This window comes from Bufo gargarizans, chromosome 8 (genome assembly GCF_014858855.1).
Source record: "Bufo gargarizans isolate SCDJY-AF-19 chromosome 8, ASM1485885v1, whole genome shotgun sequence".
NCBI lineage: Eukaryota > Metazoa > Chordata > Amphibia > Anura > Bufonidae > Bufo > Bufo gargarizans.
The window spans coordinates 198,964,973-198,986,153 of record NC_058087.1 but is presented as its reverse complement, the minus strand read 5'-3'; the positions used below and the strand labels follow the sequence as shown (position 1 = coordinate 198,986,153).

The 21,181-nt window shown below is 54.1% G+C and overlaps 1 protein-coding gene across 1 annotated transcript in view; it reads left to right on the top strand.

Annotated features, from left to right (window-relative positions):
• The window catches only part of LOC122944370 (eukaryotic translation initiation factor 3 subunit A-like), a 117,490-nt gene that overhangs the window by 17,690 nt on the left and 78,619 nt on the right, over positions 1-21,181 (top strand). The window contains exon 2 of the mRNA XM_044302566.1: positions 11,081-11,503. Within this exon, the coding sequence (XP_044158501.1) occupies positions 11,179-11,503 (325 nt within the window). The 5' untranslated portion in view covers positions 11,081-11,178. The remainder of the gene's footprint in view (positions 1-11,080; positions 11,504-21,181) is intronic.

The following is a 21,181-nucleotide window of genomic DNA, read 5'->3' as shown; positions in this document are numbered from 1 at the left end:
GGCCCCTGCTGTGCAGTCCTCAAGGCCTGCAATGTCTGTGTAGTGTAGCTGACATTGTGCAGGCGGTGTGCCCGGGGCCCCTGCTGTGCTGTCCTCCAGGCCTGCAATGTCTGTGTAGTGTAGCTGACACTGTGCAGGCGGTGTGCCCGGGGCCCCTGCTGTGCTGTCCTCCAGGCCTGCAATGTCTGTGTAGTGTAGCTGACACTGTGCAGGCGGTGTGCCCGGGGCCCCTGCTGTGCTGTCCTCCAGGCCTGCAATGTCTGTGTAGTGTAGCTGACATTGTGCAGGCGGTGTGCCCGGGGACCCCTGCTGTGCTGTCCTCCAGGCCTGCAATGTCTGTGTAGTGTAGCTGACACTGTGCAGGCGGTGTGCCCGGGGCCCCTGCTGTGCTGTCCTCCAGGCCTGCAATGTCTGTGTTGTGTAGCTGACATTGTGCAGACGGTGTGCCCGGGGCCCCTGCTGTGCTGTCCTCCAGGCCTGCAATGTCTGTGTAGTGTAGCTGACATTGTGCAGGCGGTGTGCCCGGGGCCCCTGCTGTGCTGTCCTCCAGGCCTGCAATGTCTGTGTAGTGTAGCTGACACTGTGCAGGCGGTGTGCCCGGGGCCCCTGCTGTGCTGTCCTCCAGGCCTGCAATGTCTGTGTAGTGTAGCTGACATTGTGCAGGCGGTGTGCCCGGGGCCCCTGCTGTGCTGTCCTCCAGGCCTGCAATGTCTGTGTAGTGTAGCTGACATTGTGCAGGCGGTGTGCCCGGGGCCCCTGCTGTGCTGTCCTCCAGGCCTGCAATGTCTGTGTAGTGTAGCTGACACTGTGCAGTGCGTGTGCCCGGGGCCCCTGCTGTGCTGTCCTCCAGGCCTGCAATGTCTGTGTAGTGTAGCTGACACTGTGCAGGCGGTGTGCCCGGGGCCCCTGCTGTGCTGTCCTCCAGGCCTGCAATGTCTGTGTAGTGTAGCTGACACTGTGCAGGCGGTGTGCCCGGGGCCCCTGCTGTGCTGTCCTCCAGGCCTGCAATGTCTGTGTAGTGTAGCTGACACTGTGCAGGTCGGTGTGCCCGGGGCCCCTGCTGTGCTGTCCTCCAGGCCTGCAATGTCTGTGTAGTGTAGCTGACACTGTGCAGGCGGTGTGCCCGGGGCCCCTGCTGTGCTGTCCTCCAGGCCTGCAATGTCTGTGTAGTGTAGCTGACACTGTGCAGGCGGTGTGCCCGGGGCCCCTGCTGTGCTGTCCTCCAGGCCTGCAATGTCTGTGTAGTGTAGCTGACACTGTGCAGGCGGTGTGCCCGGGGCCCCTGCTGTGCTGTCCTCCAGGCCTGCAATGTCTGTGTAGTGTAGCTGACACTGTGCAGGCGGTGTGCCCGGGGCCCCTGCTGTGCTGTCCTCCAGGCCTGCAATGTCTGTGTAGTGTAGCTGACACTGTGCAGGCGGTGTGCCCGGGGCCCCTGCTGTGCTGTCCTCCAGGCCTGCAATGTCTGTGTAGTGTAGCTGACACTGTGCAGGCGGTGTGCCCGGGGCCCCTGCTGTGCTGTCCTCCAGGCCTGCAATGTCTGTGTAGTGTAGCTGACACTGTGCAGGCGGTGTGCCCGGGGCCCCTGCTGTGCTGTCCTCCAGGCCTGCAATGTCTGTGTAGTGTAGCTGACACTGTGCAGGCGGTGTGCCCGGGGCCCCTGCTGTGCTGTCCTCCAGGCCTGCAATGTCTGTGTAGTGTAGCTGACACTGTGCAGGCGGTGTGCCCGGGGCCCCTGCTGTGCTGTCCTCCAGGCCTGCAATGTCTGTGTAGTGTAGCTGACACTGTGCAGGCGGTGTGCCCGGGGCCCCTGCTGTGCTGTCCTCCAGGCCTGCAATGTCTGTGTAGTGTAGCTGACACTGTGCAGGCGGTGTGCCCGGGGCCCCTGCTGTGCTGTCCTCCAGGCCTGCAATGTCTGTGTAGTGTAGCTGACACTGTGCAGGCGGTGTGCCCGGGGCCCCTGCTGTGCTGTCCTCCAGGCCTGCAATGTCTGTGTAGTGTAGCTGACACTGTGCAGGCGGTGTGCCCGGGGCCCCTGCTGTGCTGTCCTCCAGGCCTGCAATGTCTGTGTAGTGTAGCTGACACTGTGCAGGCGGTGTGCCCGGGGCCCCTGCTGTGCTGTCCTCCAGGCCTGCAATGTCTGTGTAGTGTAGCTGACACTGTGCAGGCGGTGTGCCCGGGGCCCCTGCTGTGCTGTCCTCCAGGCCTGCAATGTCTGTGTAGTGTAGCTGACACTGTGCAGGCGGTGTGCCCGGGGCCCCTGCTGTGCTGTCCTCCAGGCCTGCAATGTCTGTGTAGTGTAGCTGACACTGTGCAGGCGGTGTGCCCGGGGCCCCTGCTGTGCTGTCCTCCAGGCCTGCAATGTCTGTGTAGTGTAGCTGACACTGTGCAGGCGGTGTGCCCGGGGCCCCTGCTGTGCTGTCCTCCAGGCCTGCAATGTCTGTGTAGTGTAGCTGACACTGTGCAGGCGGTGTGCCCGGGGCCCCTGCTGTGCTGTCCTCCAGGCCTGCAATGTCTGTGTAGTGTAGCTGACACTGTGCAGGCGGTGTGCCCGGGGCCCCTGCTGTGCTGTCCTCCAGGCCTGCAATGTCTGTGTAGTGTAGCTGACACTGTGCAGGCGGTGTGCCCGGGGCCCCTGCTGTGCTGTCCTCCAGGCCTGCAATGTCTGTGTAGTGTAGCTGACACTTGTGCAGGCGGTGTGCCCGGGGCCCCTGCTGTGCTGTCCTCCAGGCCTGCAATGTCTGTGTAGTGTAGCTGACACTGTGCAGGCGGTGTGCCCGGGGCCCCTGCTGTGCTGTCCTCCAGGCCTGCAATGTCTGTGTAGTGTAGCTGACACTGTGCAGGCGGTGTGCCCGGGGCCCCTGCTGTGCTGTCCTCCAGGCCTGCAATGTCTGTGTAGTGTAGCTGACACTGTGCAGGCGGTGTGCCCGGGGCCCCTGCTGTGCTGTCCTCCAGGCCTGCAATGTCTGTGTAGTGTAGCTGACACTGTGCAGGCGGTGTGCCCGGGGCCCCTGCTGTGCTGTCCTCCAGGCCTGCAATGTCTGTGTAGTGTAGCTGACACTGTGCAGGCGGTGTGCCCGGGGCCCCTGCTGTGCTGTCCTCCAGGCCTGCAATGTCTGTGTAGTGTAGCTGACACTGTGCAGGCGGTGTGCCCGGGGCCCCTGCTGTGCTGTCCTCCAGGCCTGCAATGTCTGTGTAGTGTAGCTGACACTGTGCAGGCGGTGTGCCCGGGGCCCTACTGTGCTGTCCTCCAGGCCTGCAATGTCTGTGTTGTGTAGCTGACACTGTGCAGGCGGTGTGCCCGGGGCCCTGCTGTGCTGTCCTCCAGGCCTGCAATGTCTGTGTAGTGTAGCTGACACTTGTGCAGGCGGTGTGCCCGGGGCCCCTGCTGTGCTGTCCTCCAGGCCTGCAATGTCTGTGTAGTGTAGCTGACACTGTGCAGGCGGTGTGCCCGGGGCCCCTGCTGTGCTGTCCTCCAGGCCTGCAATGTCTGTGTAGTGTAGCTGACACTGTGCAGGCGGTGTGCCCGGGGCCCTACTGTGCTGTCCTCCAGGCCTGCAATGTCTGTGTTAGTGTAGCTGACACTGTGCAGGCGGTGTGCCCGGGGCCCCTGCTGTGCTGTCCTCCAGGCCTGCAATGTCTGTGTAGTGTAGCTGACACTGTGCAGGCGGTGTGCCCGGGGCCCCTGCTGTGCTGTCCTCCAGGCCTGCAATGTCTGTGTAGTGTAGCTGACACTGTGCAGGCGGTGTGCCCGGGGCCCCTGCTGTGCTGTCCTCCAGGCCTGCAATGTCTGTGTAGTGTAGCTGACACTGTGCAGGCGGTGTGCCCGGGGCCCTGCTGTGCTGTCCTCCAGGCCTGCAATGTCTGTGTAGTGTAGCTGACACTGTGCAGGCGGTGTGCCGGGGCCCTGCTGTGCTGTCCTCCAGGCCTGCAATGTCTGTGTAGTGTAGCTGACACTTGTGCAGGCGGTGTGCCCGGGGCCCCTGCTGTGCTGTCCTCCAGGCCTGCAATGTCTGTGTAGTGTAGCTGACATGTGCAGGCGGTGTGCCCGGGGCCCTGCTGTGCTGTCCTCCAGGCCTGCAATGTCTGTGTAGTGTAGCTGACATTGTGCAGGCGGTGTGCCCGGGGCCCTGCTGTGCTGTCCTCCAGGCCTGCAATGTCTGTGTAGTGTAGCTGACACTTGTGCAGGCGGTGTGCCCGGGGCCCCTGCTGTGCTGTCCTCCAGGCCTGCAATGTCTGTGTAGTGTAGCTGACACTGTGCAGGCGGTGTGCCCGGGGCCCCTGCTGTGCTGTCCTCCAGGCCTGCAATGTCTGTGTAGTGTAGCTGACACTGTGCAGGCGGTGTGCCCGGGGCCCCTGCTGTGCTGTCCTCCAGGCCTGCAATGTCTGTGTAGTGTAGCTGACATTGTGCAGGCGGTGTGCCCGGGGCCCCTGCTGTGCTGTCCTCCAGGCCTGCAATGTCTGTGTAGTGTAGCTGACACTGTGCAGGCGGTGTGCCCGGGGCCCTGCTGTGCTGTCCTCCAGGCCTGCAATGTCTGTGTAGTGTAGCTGACACTGTGCAGGCGGTGTGCCCGGGGCCCCTGCTGTGCTGTCCTCCAGGCCTGCAATGTCTGTGTAGTGTAGCTGACATTGTGCAGGCGGTGTGCCCGGGGCCCTGCTGTGCTGTCCTCCAGGCCTGCAATGTCTGTGTAGTGTAGCTGACACTGTGCAGGCGGTGTGCCCGGGGCCCCTGCTGTGCTGTCCTCCAGGCCTGCAATGTCTGTGTAGTGTAGCTGACACTGTGCAGGCGGTGTGCCCGGGGCCCCTGCTGTGCTGTCCTCCAGGCCTGCAATGTCTGTGTAGTGTAGCTGACACTGTGCAGGCGGTGTGCCCGGGGCCCCTGCTGTGCTGTCCTCCAGGCCTGCAATGTCTGTGTAGTGTAGCTGACACTGTGCAGGCGGTGTGCCCGGGGCCCTGCTGTGCTGTCCTCCAGGCCTGCAATGTCTGTGTAGTGTAGCTGACACTGTGCAGGCGGTGTGCCCGGGGCCCTGCTGTGCTGTCCTCCAGGCCTGCAATGTCTGTGTAGTGTAGCTGACACTGTGCAGGCGGTGTGCCCGGGGCCCTGCTGTGCTGTCCTCCAGGCCTGCAATGTCTGTGTAGTGTAGCTGACACTGTGCAGGCGGTGTGCCCTGGGCCCCTGCTGTGCTGTCCTCCAGGCCTGCAATGTCTGTGTAGTGTAGCTGACACTGTGCAGGCGGTGTGCCCGGGGCCCCTGCTGTGCTGTCCTCCAGGCCTGCAATGTCTGTGTAGTGTAGCTGACACTGTGCAGTCGGTGTGCCCGGGGCCCCTGCTGTGCAGTCCTCAAGGCCTGCAATGCCTGTGTAGTGTAGCTGACATTGTGCAGGCGGTGTGCCCGGGGCCCCTGCTGTGCTGTCCTCCGGGCCTGCAATGTCTGTGTAGTGTAGCTGACACTGTGCAGGCGGTGTGCCCGGGGCCCCTGCTGTGCTGTCCTCCAGGCCTGCAATGTCTGTGTAGTGTAGCTGACACTGTGCAGGCGGTGTGCCCGGGGCCCCTGCTGTGCTGTCCTCCGGGCCTGCAATGTCTGTGTAGTGTAGCTGACACTGTGCAGGCGGTGTGCCCGGGGCCCTACTGTGCTGTCCTCCAGGCCTGCAATGTCTGTGTTGTGTAGCTGACACTGTGCAGGCGGTGTGCCCGGGGCCCCTGCTGTGCTGTCCTCCAGGCCTGCAATGTCTGTGTAGTGTAGATGACACTGTGCAGGCGGTGTGCCCGGGGCCCCTGCTGTGCTGTCCTCCAGGCCTGCAATGTCTGTGTTGTGTAGCTGACACTGTGCAGGCGGTGTGCTCGGGGCCCCTGCTGTGCTGTCCTCCAGGCCTGCAATGTCTGTGTAGTGTAGCTGACACTGTGCAGGTGGTGTGCCCGGGGTCCCTGCTGTGCTGTCCTCCAGGCCTGCAATGTCTGTGTAGTGTAGCTGACACTGTGCAGGCGGTGTGCCCGGGACCCCTGCTGTGCTGTCCTCCAGGCCTGCAATGTCTGTGTAGTGTAGCTGACACTGTGCAGGCGGTGTGCCCGGGGCCCTACTGTGCTGTCCTCCAGGCCTGCAATGTCTGTGTTGTGTAGCTGACACTGTGCAGGCGGTGTGCCCGGGGCCCCTGCTGTGCTGTCCTCCAGGCCTGCAATGTCTGTGTAGTGTAGGTGACACTGTGCAGGCGGTGTGCCCGGGGCCCCTGCTGTGCTGTCCTCCAGGCCTGCAATGTCTGTGTAGTGTAGGTGACACTGTGCAGACGGTGTGCCCGGGGCCCCTGCTGTGCTGTCCTCCAGGCCTGCAATGTCTGTGTAGTGTAGCTGACATTGTGCAGGCGGTGTGCCCGGTTCCCCTGCTGTGCTGTCCTCCAGGCCTGCAATGTCTGTGCAGTGTAGCTGACACTGAGCAGGCGGTGTGCCCGGGGCCCCTGCTGTGCTGTCCTCCAGGCCTGCAATGTCTGTGTAGTGCAGCTGACACTGTGCAGGCGGTGTGCCCGGGGCCCCTACTGTGCTGTCCTCCAGGCCTGCAATGTCTGTGTTGTGTAGCTGACACTGTGCAGGCGGTGTGCTCGAGGCCCCTGCTGTGCTGTCCTCCAGGCCTGCAATGTCTGTGTAGTGTAGGTGACACTGTGCAGGTGGTGTGCCCGGGGCCCCTGCTGTGCTGTCCTCCAGGCCTGCAATGTCTGTGTGGTGTAGCTGACACTGTGCAGGCGGTGTGCCCGGGGCCCCTACTGTGCTGTCCTCCAGGCCTGCAATGTCTGTGTTGTGTAGCTGACACTGTGCAGGCGGTGTGCTCGAGGCCCCTGCTGTGCTGTCCTCCAGGCCTGCAATGTCTGTGTAGTGTAGGTGACACTGTGCAGGTGGTGTGCCCGGGGCCCCTGCTGTGCTGTCCTCCAGGCCTGCAATGTCTGTGTTGTGTAGCTGACACTGTGCAGGCGGTGTGCTCGGGGCCCCTGATGTGCTGTCCTCCAGGCCTGCAATGTCTGTGTTGTGTAGCTAACATTGTGCAGACGGTGTGCCCGGGGCCCCTGCTGTGCTGTCCTCCAGGCCTGCAATGTCTGTGTAGTGTAGCTGACATTGTGCAGGCGGTGTGCCCGGGGCCCTGCTGTGCTGTCCTCCAGGCCTGCAATGTCTGTGTTGTGTAGTTGACACTGTGCAGGCGGTGTGCCCGGGGCCCCTGCTGTGCTGTCCTCCAGGCCTGCAATGTCTGTGTAGTGTAGCTGACATTGTGCAGGCGGTGTGCCCGGGGGCCCCTGCTGTGCTGTCCTCCAGGCCTGCAATGTCTGTGTAGTGTAGCTGACACTGTGCAGGCGGTGTGCCCGGGGTCCCTGCTGTGCTGTCCTCCAGGCCTGCAATGTCTGTGTTGTGTAGCTGACATTGTGCAGGCGGTGTGCCCCGGGGCCCCTGCTGTGCTGTCCTCCAGGTCTGCAATGTCTGTGTAGTGTAGCTGACACTGTGCAGGCTGTGTGCCCGGGGCCCCTGCTGTGCTGTCCTCCAGGCCTGCAATGTCTGTGTTGTGTAGCTGACATTGTGCAGGCGGTGTGCCCGGGGCCCCTGCTGTGCTGTCCTCCAGGCCTGCAATGTCTGTTTAGTGTAGCTGACATTGTGCAGGCGGTGTGCCCGGGGCCCCTGCTGTGCTGTCCTCCAGGCCTGCAATGTCTGTGTAGTGTAGCTGACACTGTGCAGGCGGTGTGCTCGGGGCCCCTGCTGTGCTGTCCTCCAGGCCTGCAATGTCTGTGTAGTGTAGCTGACACTGTGCAGGCGGTGTGCCCGGGGCCCCTGCTGTGCTGTCCTCCAGGCCTGCAATGTCTGTGTAGTGTAGCTGACACTGTGCAGGCAGCCCGGGGGGGGGGGGGGGGGGGGGGGGGGCGGCAGTGATGTGACAGATCTGCAGCGGCCCCATCCACAGTAATAGTCCAGACCGTGCAGTCAGTGGAGCGCAGCAGCAGGGATGTCAGGCAGTGAGGCCCTGACGCTGCGCACACCACACCGCCTGAACCCCCCTCCGCACATACAGCCGGGGCAGCCTGCAGCCAGGAATTAGCGCCGTTCGAGTCGAGCGCAGCAGCACTTTTAGCTAATTACATTGTGTGTCAGGACGGATCCGTTTGGCTCAGTTTCATCAGACGGACACCAAACCGCTGCGTCCGCCTCCGGAGCGGAATGGAGACGGATCGGAGGCAAACTGACGCATTCTGAGCGGATCCTTCTCCATTCAGAATGCATTAGGGCAAAACTGATCTGTATTGGACCCCTGAACGGATCTCAGGAACAGAAAGCCAAAACGCCAGTGTGAGAGTAGCCTAACCCTGCCAGCCTGTAAATAGATGCCGACGGCGCCCCCCTCTTCTTGCTGGAGACTCGCGCCCCGTGCGGTCGCACCCCTCGCCGGCTGTAGAAACGGCCCTGGTGGTAGGGGTTGGGCAGGTGCACCAGGCCGGAGCCTAATATACCTCCAGCCACATAACCACAAGATATTTTCTGTCCGGTGAATGCCTAATGTCTGGGGCCTGTGCTCCCGGGGCCTAAAATAAAACACTTCTAGGCTCCAGCAGGCACATTTCAGAGAATTTCCCTTTAAGAAAAATGGCCCCTGATTAAAATATAATTTTTGCCAATGAGCCCCCTCTGGTCACAGTCCATGTTGTGGGACTATTTGGGTACTTCCAGTAAGTGTTTGCTGGCTGCAACTATGACCTGAAGGTTTTTCAGGTTCGCCTGCCATTAAAGGGCTTCTGTCACCCCACTAAACCTTTTGTTTTTTTCCTTACTTATGATCCCTACACTGCGATTTATGGCTACATGATCTAATTAATCATTTTGGTCCAGTAGATTTTGTTTAAAACGTGCTTTTAAAATATGCAAATTACCTTGCTACCAGCAAGTAGGGCGGCCGCATCCTCCGATCCTAAAGACGCCCCCTCCGCGTGTTGATTGACAGGGCCAGGGAACGGGATCGTTCTCTGCTGGCCCTGCCTGTTTGCATTCAAAATCTGGCGCCTGCGCCGCGGCCGTACCTGTCTTCAATCGGCGCAGGCGCACTGAGAGGCGGACGCTCGCTAGGGCGCTCCATCCTCAATGCGCCTGCGCCGATGTCACATCTACACCTGGCGCAGGCGCATTGAGGATGGAGTGGCCGAGCGAGCGTCCGCCTCTCAGTGCGCCTGCGCCGATTGAAGACAGGTATGGCCGCGGCGCAGGCGCCAGATTTTGAATGCAAACAGGCAGGGCCAGCAGAGAACGATCCCGTTCCCTGGCCCTGTCAATCAACACGCGGAGGGGGCGTCTTTAGGATCGGAGGATGCGGCCGCCCTACTTGCTGGTAGCAAGGTAATTTGCATATTTTAAAAGCACGTTTTAAACAAAATCTACTGGACCAAAATTATTAATTAGATCATGTAGCCATAAATCGCAGTGTAGGGATCATAAGTAAACAAGAAAAAAAAAAAAAGTTTTGTGGGGTGACAGAAGCCCTTTAACCGCCTCCGGACCGCTTAACGCAGGATCGCGGTCCGGAGGCGGCAGCTCTGCGCAGAGTCACGCATATACACGTCATCTCGCGAGACGCGAGATGACGCGATTAGCCGGCCCGCGGGGGGGTCGGGTCACCAGCCTGCCAGCCAATGATCGCGGCTGGCAAGCTGGCGATTTTTAAAATCACAAATCACAAGCCATCTAACACCTTATATTAGTAAATATGATCTGTTATATGGCTTCCTGCTCCTCTGCTGGTCCTTCTCATCGGTTGGTCTCAGCAGAGGAGCACAGTTCACAGTGAGTACACCAAACACTACACTTAGCCCCAGATCACCCCCAGCACCCCAATTAACCCTTTGATCACCCCTTTGATCGCCCCTGTCAATCACTAGTGAAAGTGAAAAAAGTGATCAGTGTAAACTGTCACTTTTTTTTTTCACTGTTATTGACCGTTAGGTTTCAGTATAGTTTAGGTCCCTTGGTTAGGTAGTTAGCAATCAGTTAGCGCCCAGCCCACCGCACCGCAGTCTGTTATTCGCTGATTAGCGTATCGCTAATCAGCATTTGTACTTTTATAGTATCTGTAAGTGATCAGAACTGATCACGGTCAGATCTATAATTGTATTAGTGTCACCTTAGTTCGCCTTCCACCCAAAACGCAGTGTTTGCCCGATCAGGCCTGATCGGTCGCCCACACGTGCGTTCGCCCACACCCGCCCCACCGCAGTGACAAAAAATATATATTTTTTGATCGCTGCACATTCACTTTACACGCACTGTGGCGATAAAAAAATCAGTTTTGATATTTTTTATCAACCGCAGCGGCCTCCGGTACTTCGCTAGCCTCCCCTTTGTAAGACAGGCTTGCTTTTTTTCTTGGGTAGTCTCAGGGAATACCCCGAAATTTAGTTGACCACATGTCTAACAGGGGGTATTCCTCTGAAGAGGCCTCCAGGCTTCTGACCCAGTCGGATGAGGAGTGGGAACCCTCATCTGATGAATCTAGCGGGTCAGAATATGAACCTGTAGAAAGCAGTGGCTCTCTGACCCAAAGTTCGGACGAGGAGGTTGAGGTCCCTGATAGCACCAGGCGTACCCAGCCCCGTGTCGCTAGACCGCAGGTTGCGCAGGATCCGCTTCAAGAGCAGCAGAGTGGGGCTGGTGCTGTCGGATTACGTGGTGAGGCATACACCAGCAGCGCAGCCCTCCCTGGACCTAGTACCAGCACTGCCGTACAACATGGTGACGTGGCGAGCACCAGAAGGGCAGTTGAAGCTGGTACGGTGGCACGTGCATTAGTTACCCCGTCGCAGCCACCGCATAGACAGGCCCGTAGACCCCCTGTGACAAAAAATAAAAAATTCTAGGAACTCGCCATGCCCCTCACGGAATACCTTGGGGTGTCTTCTTTCCAAAATGTGTTTCAGCTAGGGGGGCTGAAGTGGTTAAAGTCAATGGGGCCCGCCGCGAACGCGCGGTTCGTGAACTGTCCCGGCAGATGTTGGTCCATCACTAATTCTGTATTATCACGCATGCAGGAAAGCAACCTTCTGCTGTCCTTTCACTTTCTGTTTCTATTTCTCAGAAATCATAGCTGTAATTCACCTCGAAAGTGAAAGCGTGCTGAGGTATAAATTCCAGACACCCATAGTTCTCAGATACAGAGAAGAAGGAACGTTAGAGATGGATCCTGTCCAGCTCAAAGAAGCTATCCTCAGCTACAGCCTGGATAATGGGCCTCATGGTAATCAGGGCTACTCCCGGGTTCTCCTGCAGCTCTTTGGTTTCACCGGTCACGGGAAGTCCTCCTTCATCAACTCCTGTAAGTACGTGCTGGATGACAGTGATACATACACAAAATACGCTGTGGCTGGAGAAAGATCAGACGGAGGAGCCATGACAATGGAGAGAAAATCCTACGAGCTGACCGAGAACATCTCCATAGTGGACAACAGAGGGTATTCCAGGAATAACAGCCTTGAGAGAGCAGAGATCTACGCCCAACTGGGTGAGTGAAAGTCTCAAATACTAGACTTATAATGGGGTTGGATTAGGGACGTATTGGGGTAAATATCCTGGAATTGTTTTATCCTTTTTATATATGATATTTTCTAAATAAAGTTAAGTAAATACTTGATTTGTAGGGTTGAGCCTTTCAACATGTTATTCCTGCCACACCCCGTTCTATGGGGTCACCTATGACAGTGAATGGTCAGTAACAGTGGCCACCATCGTAATCAGTGGAAAAGACTTGACAACGAACTCCCCCAATCAGTCATGGCCGACAGCAGGAAGCGACCATTTATGTACGGATGTAGAAGGGTTAACACACATGCTTTATGAGACATGTTAACTTAACTAAATGCAACTAAATGCATTAAGCAATTGCTTTTCAATGGCTTTTGTTTCAAGATAACGCGATAAGTTAAGAAATTTGAGTTAAGAGTTTGTGTTCCCCCTGCTACATCTGTATCTGCACTGCACTGCGGCGGTCAGAACTGCCACTGATGTGATATGGCCGGGTGGGAGGTGGCTTCACGAGGGGCAGGGTGGGAGGTGAGCGGTGCACATGACGGTGGTATTGGTTATTTGCCGTCCGACCCCTAACAACCTCCCTTTTTCCCCCCAATCCCTGTAAGCTACCTCCACCCATATCTCATCTCCAACCTGCCCCAAAATGACACACAGACACCGGGCTTGGAATAAATCAGCCACAGCAGCCGTCTTTTATTAACATATAAACAGAACATATATTAAATAACAATTCCCCCCCCCCCGAGGGGAGGTCCTTAAAGCCCCCAAACAACTGCAAATGCTCCACTGGGTGAGCCATCTTGCCTCCAGCCGTTGCCCCCCAGCTCAGAATTTTTTTTTAGACATTTATATTCCAGACTTCTTCTCACGCTTTAGGGCCCCTAAAATGCCAGGGCAGTATAAATACCCCACATGTGACCCCATTTTGCAAAGAAGACACCCCAAGGTATTTTGTGAGGGGCATGGCGAGTTCATGTAAAATTTTATTTTTTATCACAAGTTAGTGGACTATGAGACTTTGTAAGAGAAAGAAAAAAAAACATTTTCCGCTAACGTGTGCCAAAAAAAAATATATTCTAGGAACTCGCCATGCCCCTCACGGAGTACCTTGGGGTGTCTTATTTCCAAAATGGGGTCACTTGTGGGGTATTTATACTGCCCTGGCATTTTAGGGGCCCTAAAGCGTGAGAAGAAATCTGGAATCCAAATGTCTAAAAATGCCCTCCTAAAATGAATTTGGGTCCCATGGCGCACCTAGGCTGCAAAAAAGTGTCACACATGTGGTATTGCCGTACTCAGGAGAAGTAGGGCAATGTGTTTTGGGGTGTATTTTTACATATACCTATGCTAGGTGAGAAAAATATCCCTGTAAAAGACAACTTTTCCCATTTTTTTATACAAAGTTGTCATTTTACAGAGATATTTCTCTCACCCAGCATGGGTATATGTAAAAATACACCCCAAAACACATTGCCCTACTTCTCCTGAGTACGGTGATGCCACATGTGTGACACTTTTTTGCAGCCTAGGTGCGTAAAGGGGCCGAAAGTCCAACAAGTACCTTTAGGCTTTACAGGGTTGCTCACAATTTAGCTCCGCCCAAAATGCCAGAACAGTAAACACACCCCACAAATGAGCCCATTTTGGAAAGTAGACACCCCAAGGTAATCGCTGAGGGGCATATTGAGTCCAGGAAAGATTTTACTTTTTGTCACAAGTTAGCGGAAAGGGAGACTTTGTAAGAAAAAACTAAAAAAAATCAATTTCCGCTAACTTGTGCCCAAAAAAAAAACTTCTATGAACTCGCCATGAACTTCACGGAATACCTTGGGGTGTCTTCTTTACAAAATGGTGTCAAATGTGGGGTATTTATACTGCCCTGGCATTTTAGGGGCCCTAAAACGTGACAAGAAGTCTGGAATCCAAATGCCAAAAAATGCCCTCCTAAAAGGTACTCATTGGAATTTGGGCCCCTTTGCGCACCTAGGCTGCAAAAAAGTGTCACACATGTGGTATCGCCGTACTCAGGATAAGTAGGGCAATGTGTTTTGGGGTGTATTTTCACATATACCCATGCTGGGTGAGAGAAATATCTCTGTCCAATGACAACTTTGTATAAAAAAATGGGAAAAGTTGTCTTTTACAGAGATATTTATCTCACACAGTATGGGTATATGTAAAAATACACATGCACTTTTTTGCAGCCTAGGTGCGCAAAGGGGCCCAAATTCCAATGAGTATCTTTACGATTTCACAGGGCATTTTTTACGCATTTGGATTCCAAACTACTTCTCACGCTTTAGGTCCCCTAAAATGCCAGGGCAGTATAAATACCCCATAAGTGACCCCATTTTGGAAAGAAGACACCCCAAGGTATTCCGTGAGGGGTATGCTGAGTTCATTTAAAATTTCATTTTTTGTCACAAGTTTCTTTGTAAGAAAAAAATAAAAATAATAAAATAATTTTCCGCTAACTTGTGACAAAAAATAAAAACTTCCATGAACTCACTATGCCCATCAGCGAATACCTTAGAGTGTGTATACTTTCCGAAATGGGGTAATTTGTGGGGTGTTTCTACTGTCTGGGCATTGTAGAACCTCAGGAAACATGACAGCTGCTCAGAAAGTCAAAAGTGCGTAAATTCACATTTTTGCACCATAGTTTGTAAACGCTATAACTTTTACCCAAACCAATAAATATACACTATTGCATTTTTTTTTTAATCAAAGACATGTAGAACAATAAATTTAGAGAAAAATTTATATAGAAATATATTTTTATTTGAAAAATTTTACAACAGAAAGTGAAAAATGTCATTTTTTTGCAAAAAGTTTGGTCAATTTCGATTAATATATAAAAAAAAAAATGTCAGCAGCAATGGCATACCACCAAATGAAAGCTTTATTAGTGAGAAGAAAAGGAGGTAAAATTCATTTGGGTGGTAAGTTGCATGACCAAGCAATAAACCGTGAAAGTAGTGTAGTGCAGAAGTGTAAAAAGTGGTCTGGTCATTAATGGGGTTTAAGCTAGGGGAGCTGAGCTGGTTAAATAACAATCCCCCCCCCACCGAGTGGAGGTCCTTGAAGCCCCCAAACAACTGCAAATACCCCACTGGGTGAGCCATCTTGCCTCCAGCCGTTGCCCACCAGCTCAGAAGCACCACTGAATGGCCACTTTTAAATCCGTCACCACTGGGAGTCCAGCCCCAACCATGGAGCCCTCCCAGCATCCTCCTCTGTGAATATGACCAACTTCAAGGACCTCCCCCCGCCACCGACGCGAAGACTTAACCGCCTTAAGTCTGTGAGTTCCTCCACAAGCGCAAGGTCACCTCAATCCCCTCCTGGATTGCTAAGCTCCACATGTCCAGACTAACTGCATTTAAGTGCACACCGTCAGCCCGCCAAATCCCCCACACACCCTTCTCAAGCTCCATGTGCCTCACTGCCATCGCCCCATTCCTGGCCGTGAACCGATCCATTGCCCGATTCACCTTAACTCGGGCCCTGTTCACACCGTCCACTGAAACACCAACCTAGGAACTATATCAGACCAGACCGTCACCATCCGCTGGAACAACGCCCTTATCCTCAGCAAATCGAATTTAATGCCCTGCAACAACTCGCGGAACGGCCGCGCCGCCAGGTCATTACCGCCCACATGCAGAACCAACACCTCGGGCGCCCTATCCTGCCTCACAAACCTGTGAATCTCCGGCAACGCCCCCGCCCAAACCATACCTCTCCGCCCTAGCCATCTCACCACCGCCACGGACCTCGAGAACCCCAACTGCTGACCATCCGGCCGAACCGCTGCCCGGGCAGCCCCCCAAAAGACATGAATGACAAGGATCCAAACTAGGGCCGGCACCGCATCTGCAAAGAAAAACAAACCAAGAACAACCAGTAATGACATTGCATACAAAAAACTGTCCTCTTACCAGCCCCCCGGCCGTTCCCCTAAAAACTGTGCAAGCAAATGTACAATCTAAACGTATAGATTCCCACCGCCCAATTCTTTTTATAATCGTCGCCCAACCCCCACCTCGCCGCTTCCGTTGCCGCCCCGATTCTAAAAGAATGACTCGAGTACACGTCAGGCCCCAAACCCAACCGAACCAGACATTTAGTAGTCACGTAAACTCAGCACCGGGCACATAGCGCAATCCGGGACACCAAACAACACTACTCTCCGCCCACGTCCTTCCGCATCTGTCTTAGAACAGCGAATAACGAATTCCAGCCTGTCAACGGGACCCCAAAAACCTCAAACAACGACTCTAATGTATGTAACAACAACGCGCGCACCCTAGAACCCGACGGACCAATACACAGGAAATCGTCCAGGTAATGAATGATGGACTCACAACCCGACGAATCTGCCACCGCCTATTCTAAAAATGAGCTAAACGCCTCAAAGTACGCGCAGGACAGGGAACAGCCCATAGGCAGACACCTATCCACAAAAAACTCCCCCCCCCAAAAAAACACCCCAACAAGTGCAAACAATCCGGGTGTACTGGCAGCAACCTAAACGCAGCCTTGTTGTCAGTCTTCGCTAACAGCGCCCCCCTCCCAAACTTCTTAACCCACTGCACTGCCGCGTCAAATGAGGTATAAGCCACCGAACATAAGGCGGGGTCTATACCGTCATTGACCGACGAGCCCTTCGGAAAAGACAGATTATGAATAAGCCGAAACGTATTCCTCTCCTTCTTCGGAACCACCCCCAATGGTGACACCCGTAAATTCGGCAATGGTGGGTCCAAAAATGGGCCCGCCATCCTGCCTAGACTGACCTCCTTGCTAAGTTTCTCAGCCACCACCTCCGGATGCTCCAACGCCGACCTCAAATTTTTCTTAACCAACACCGCTTCACACTGAACAAACAGGATCCTAAACCCAACCGAAAACCCTTCCCTCAATAAAGCTGCCGCTTCCCTATCCGGATACCTGTCTAGAAACGTGCCCATCCTTCCCAGACGTACCGGTGTCTCCCCCTTTGCTATTGAAATTCCCCCCTCTGTCTGTTGCCCCTAAAGCACCGCGAGATCCTCCGCACACCAAGCACTCGTGCTTAAATTTACACTTTGCTCCGAATTTACAGGTTCCATCATTAAATGTGAAACAAAGCCCCTTTGCTGAGGCTGACGCAACATTGGCCTCCTGCATCCCCCCGAAAGGACTAGCCTTGCCTCAGCGGCGCGGTAACCTTCAACCACAAGGCTATATCCTTGTGATCCCACTTTATTTCGGGACGCACCGCCTTCCGCTGCCTGAACTGTTCGTCATACTGCAGCCACGCTATCCCCCCATACACCCTGTACGCCTCACCAACAGCATCCAAATAACAAAACAACGCCGAACAGCACCCCGGTGCCTTCTCCCCAATCACGCTCGCTAATATCGCGAACGCCTGCAGCCAATTCGCAAACGTCCGCGGTATCAGGCGGTACCTTCGCTTCTCTTCCTCCTCCTTCATACCCTCATCCCGTCTCACCATATCCAGGTTAAATTAATCTAAAGGGAGCAAAGAAAAAATCTCAACATACTCTCCCCTCCAAACCTTTTCCCTCACCTCCTGCTTCAAATGCGCCCCCAATGGGCCCTCAAAGCAAACAAATACCTCCCCTCTCGCCCTATCGTCCATCCAAACCATCTCCTCCTCAGCCGCGCCCTCCGCCTGCGTCTGCACCGATGCCACCGCAGACCCTACACCCGAACTGACCCCCCCAACCACACTCGTTCCCCCAGAGAGACACCCCACGCCGGTAATGGAGACGCAGCCCCCATACCCCACCCCGTAAGCAAACCCGCCAACCCCCCTAACAATTGCCCCAAACCCCTGCTAAGATCTACTGGGGACCCCCCCAATACCCCCAGCCCCCCCAACAATCTGCGCTAACGTTCCCCAAGAGGCCTCATCTGGCTGCCTGGGTGCTGTGTCCCCACCAGCCGCAGATCCGGACTCCAGCAGATCGATCCTCCGCGTCGCCGCCTCTTCTTCCAGTCCCCTAGCCAGGCCCAGGCTAGAGACGTTAGGACGTCCATCTTCCCAGGCTGTAACAGAGTGGGCGGAGCTTCCTCTTCCTTGCACCACGACCACTGAAGACAGGGGCCTGCTGCCGGACACCGTTGAGACTGCAGCAGCCCCGCTCCTCTCGACGTCCTGCACACGCTGGGGGGTCTCAGCCTCCGATCCTGGGCTGGAGACCCCCGCACCTGGTCCCTCTCCCACGCCGTGCGTCACAGAAGACAGAGGTGACCGGGCCCGGCCACCTCGCAGGCTCCGCCTACTAGTCGGATTCCTCCCACGCAGAAGCGGTCCCCGCCGACCCCCGGAGTGGAGGGTCCCTTGAGGGGCTCCGTTTGTGGCGCTGAGCCTTGGTGGGGGGCTGAGATGACTGAGAAGCCTGCGGGCTGTAGCCGGAGCCTCCGCCGCCCCTTGGAGTATCTGCCGCACATGTTCTTGGATCCAGTCGGCGCCGCAGACCTGCGTTGCTGCCCTCAACCGTGTGATATTCTCCTCCAGCTGTTCCATGACCAGCTCTCTTCAACAGGTACCAGTTCTTTTCAAGATCGCACAAAATAGCCCCCGTTCTCCTCTCAACCCAAATTCCTTCTCCCACCCCCTCTAAACTCCTCCTAACCCACTACCTGGGGTCTCCCTAAACCAAATCCCCGTCATGTTGTCCTCCAAATAAGGCTACGCCCCTCAGTCCGGCCATAACTTATCCTGAATGCATCTCCAGTGTTTCCTATGTGAAACCAAGTATGAAATGACCTTCTAACACTGTGACATAACCTCGATTTCTCCCCATATTGTGTGTGACTTACCCTACAAGTCTCAGAACTGAGGGCTGCGTTAAGTGCAGCTCTGTGCTCTGGAGCAGGGCAGACAGGGATCTTTCCATTGTATATTATGCACTCATTTACACACATTACTTTCAAGGAGGAATAGATTGTGGCTTAGCACCTACAGTATCACCAGCTGAGGGAACTACAGATGCAGCAATCTTCATCTCAAAGTTCAGAGCTTTTCTATGTGTAGCTGGAGCACGCCCTAGAGCAGGCATCCACAAACTGCGGCCCTCCAGCTGTTGCAAAACTACAACTCCCAGCATGCCCTAACAGCCTACAGGTATCAGCCTACAGCAGGGCATTGTGGGAGTCGTAGTTTTACCACAGGGAGGGCTGCAGTTTGAGGATGCCTGCCCTAGAGTCATTACTCTCACTATACTACTGTATGGTCCAGTCCTGCCTCCATGTAACCAGCTGGACATTGTAGGAAAACGTAAACACCAGGAGGGACAAATAACCAGAAGAAGATTACAGCATTTAATCTCATTGTCCCTTTTTATCTTTGTTATTTTCTGTGTATTAATATAAATATAGACCTTCTAGTACATGTGCACAATTCTATATGTTTCCTATAACAGTGCAGCCAGAATGGTATAGATCACAGAGCAGTCCTGTATAATGCATCCATGGACCATCCAAACATAACATCTGCTGTGTTATATACATCACCTAGAGACAGGCAGCCATGTTATACACATCACCTAGAGACAGGCAGCCATGTTATATACATCACCTAGAGACAGGCATGTTATATACATCACCTAGAGACAGGCAGCCATGTTGTATACATCACCTAGAGACAGGCAGCCACATTATATACATCACCTAGAGACAGGCAGCCATGTTATATACATCACCTAGAGACAGCCAGCCATGTTATACACATCACATACAGACAGACACATTATATACATCACCTAGAGACAGCCATGTTGTATACATCACCTAGGGACAGACAGCCACATTATATACATCACCTAGAGACAGGCAGCCACATTATATACATCACCTAGGGACAGACAGCCACATTATATACATCACCTAGAGACAGGCAGCCACATTATATACATCACCTAGGGACAGGCAGCCATGTTATACACATCACCTAGAGACAGGCAGCCATGTTATATACATCACCTAGAGACAGGCAGCCATGGTATATACATCACCTAGAGACAGGCAGCCACATTATATACATCACCTAGAGACAGGCAGCCACATTATATACATCACCTAGAGACAGGCAGCCATGTTATATACATCACCTAGGGACAGGCATGTTATATACATCACCTAGAGACAGGCATGTTATATACATCACCTAGAGACAGGCAGCCATGTTGTATACATCACCTAGAGACAGGCAGCCATGTTATATACATCACCTAGAGACAGGCATGTTATATACATCACCTAGAGACAGGCAGCCATGTTGTATACATCACCTAGAGACAGGCAGCCATGTTGTATACATCACCTAGAGACAGGCAGCCATGTTATATACATCACCTAGAGACAGGCATGTTGTATACATCACCTAGAGACAGGCAGCCATGTTGTATACATCACCTAGAGACAGGCAGCCATGTTTGTATACATCACCTAGAGACAGGCAGCCATGTTGTATACATCACCTAGAGACAGGCAGCCATGTTATATACATCACCTAGAGACAGGCAGCCATGTTATATACATCACCCAGAGACAAGCAGCCATGTTATATACATCACCTAGAGACAGGCAGCCATGTTATATACATCACCTAGAGACAAGCAGCCATGTTATATACATCACCTAAAGACAGCCAGCCATGTTATACACATCACATACAGACAGCCATGTTATATACATCACCTAGAGACAGCCAGCCATGTTATACACATCACCTAGAGACAGGCAGCCATGTTATATACATCACCTAGAGACAAGCAGCCATGTTATATACATCACCTAGAGACAAGCAGCCATGTTATATACATCACCTAAAGACAGCCAGCCATGTTATACACATCACATACAGACAGCCATGTTATATACATCACCTAGAGACAGCCAGCCATGTTATACACATCACCTAGAGACAGGCAGCCATGTTATACACATCACATACAGACAGCCATGTTATATACATCACCTAGAGACAGGCAGTAATGTTATATACATTACCTAGAGACAGGCACCCATGTTATATACATCACCTAGAGACAGGCACCCATGTTATATACATCACCTAGAGACAGGCACCCATGTTATACACATCACCTAGAGACAGCCAGCCATGTTATACACATCACCTAGAGACAGGCAGCCATGTTATACACATCACCTAGAGACAGGCAGCCATGTTATATACATCACCTAGAGACAGGCAGCCATGTTATATACATCACCTAGAGACAGGCAGCCATGTTATGTACATCACCTGGATATGGACATCTAGGCACATAAAGGCACAGGCAGAAAATGGCTGCAAAAGCGCCCTGAGGTGATTCAGTTCGCATGTTAGTGCTATGCAAGTTATTCATTCATAAATATGAACAGAGAAAAGTGCAGTTGAAATATCATTATTCCACAATCATCTGTATAGATTTATCACATATAGGTGTCCAGTGTGTTGGGTCATATCACCTTCCTGCTAACTGAATTGTGGGGAAGTGTCAGATTACTGACGCCATTTAGATTCCATTTGTCCATGAATGCCTTACACCAGACCGATCCATGTGCAGCATACCCCGCTGTCATCTTCTCTCCACCATTCATTTGTAAACCCACTTTAGGCCTCTCTGCTCTG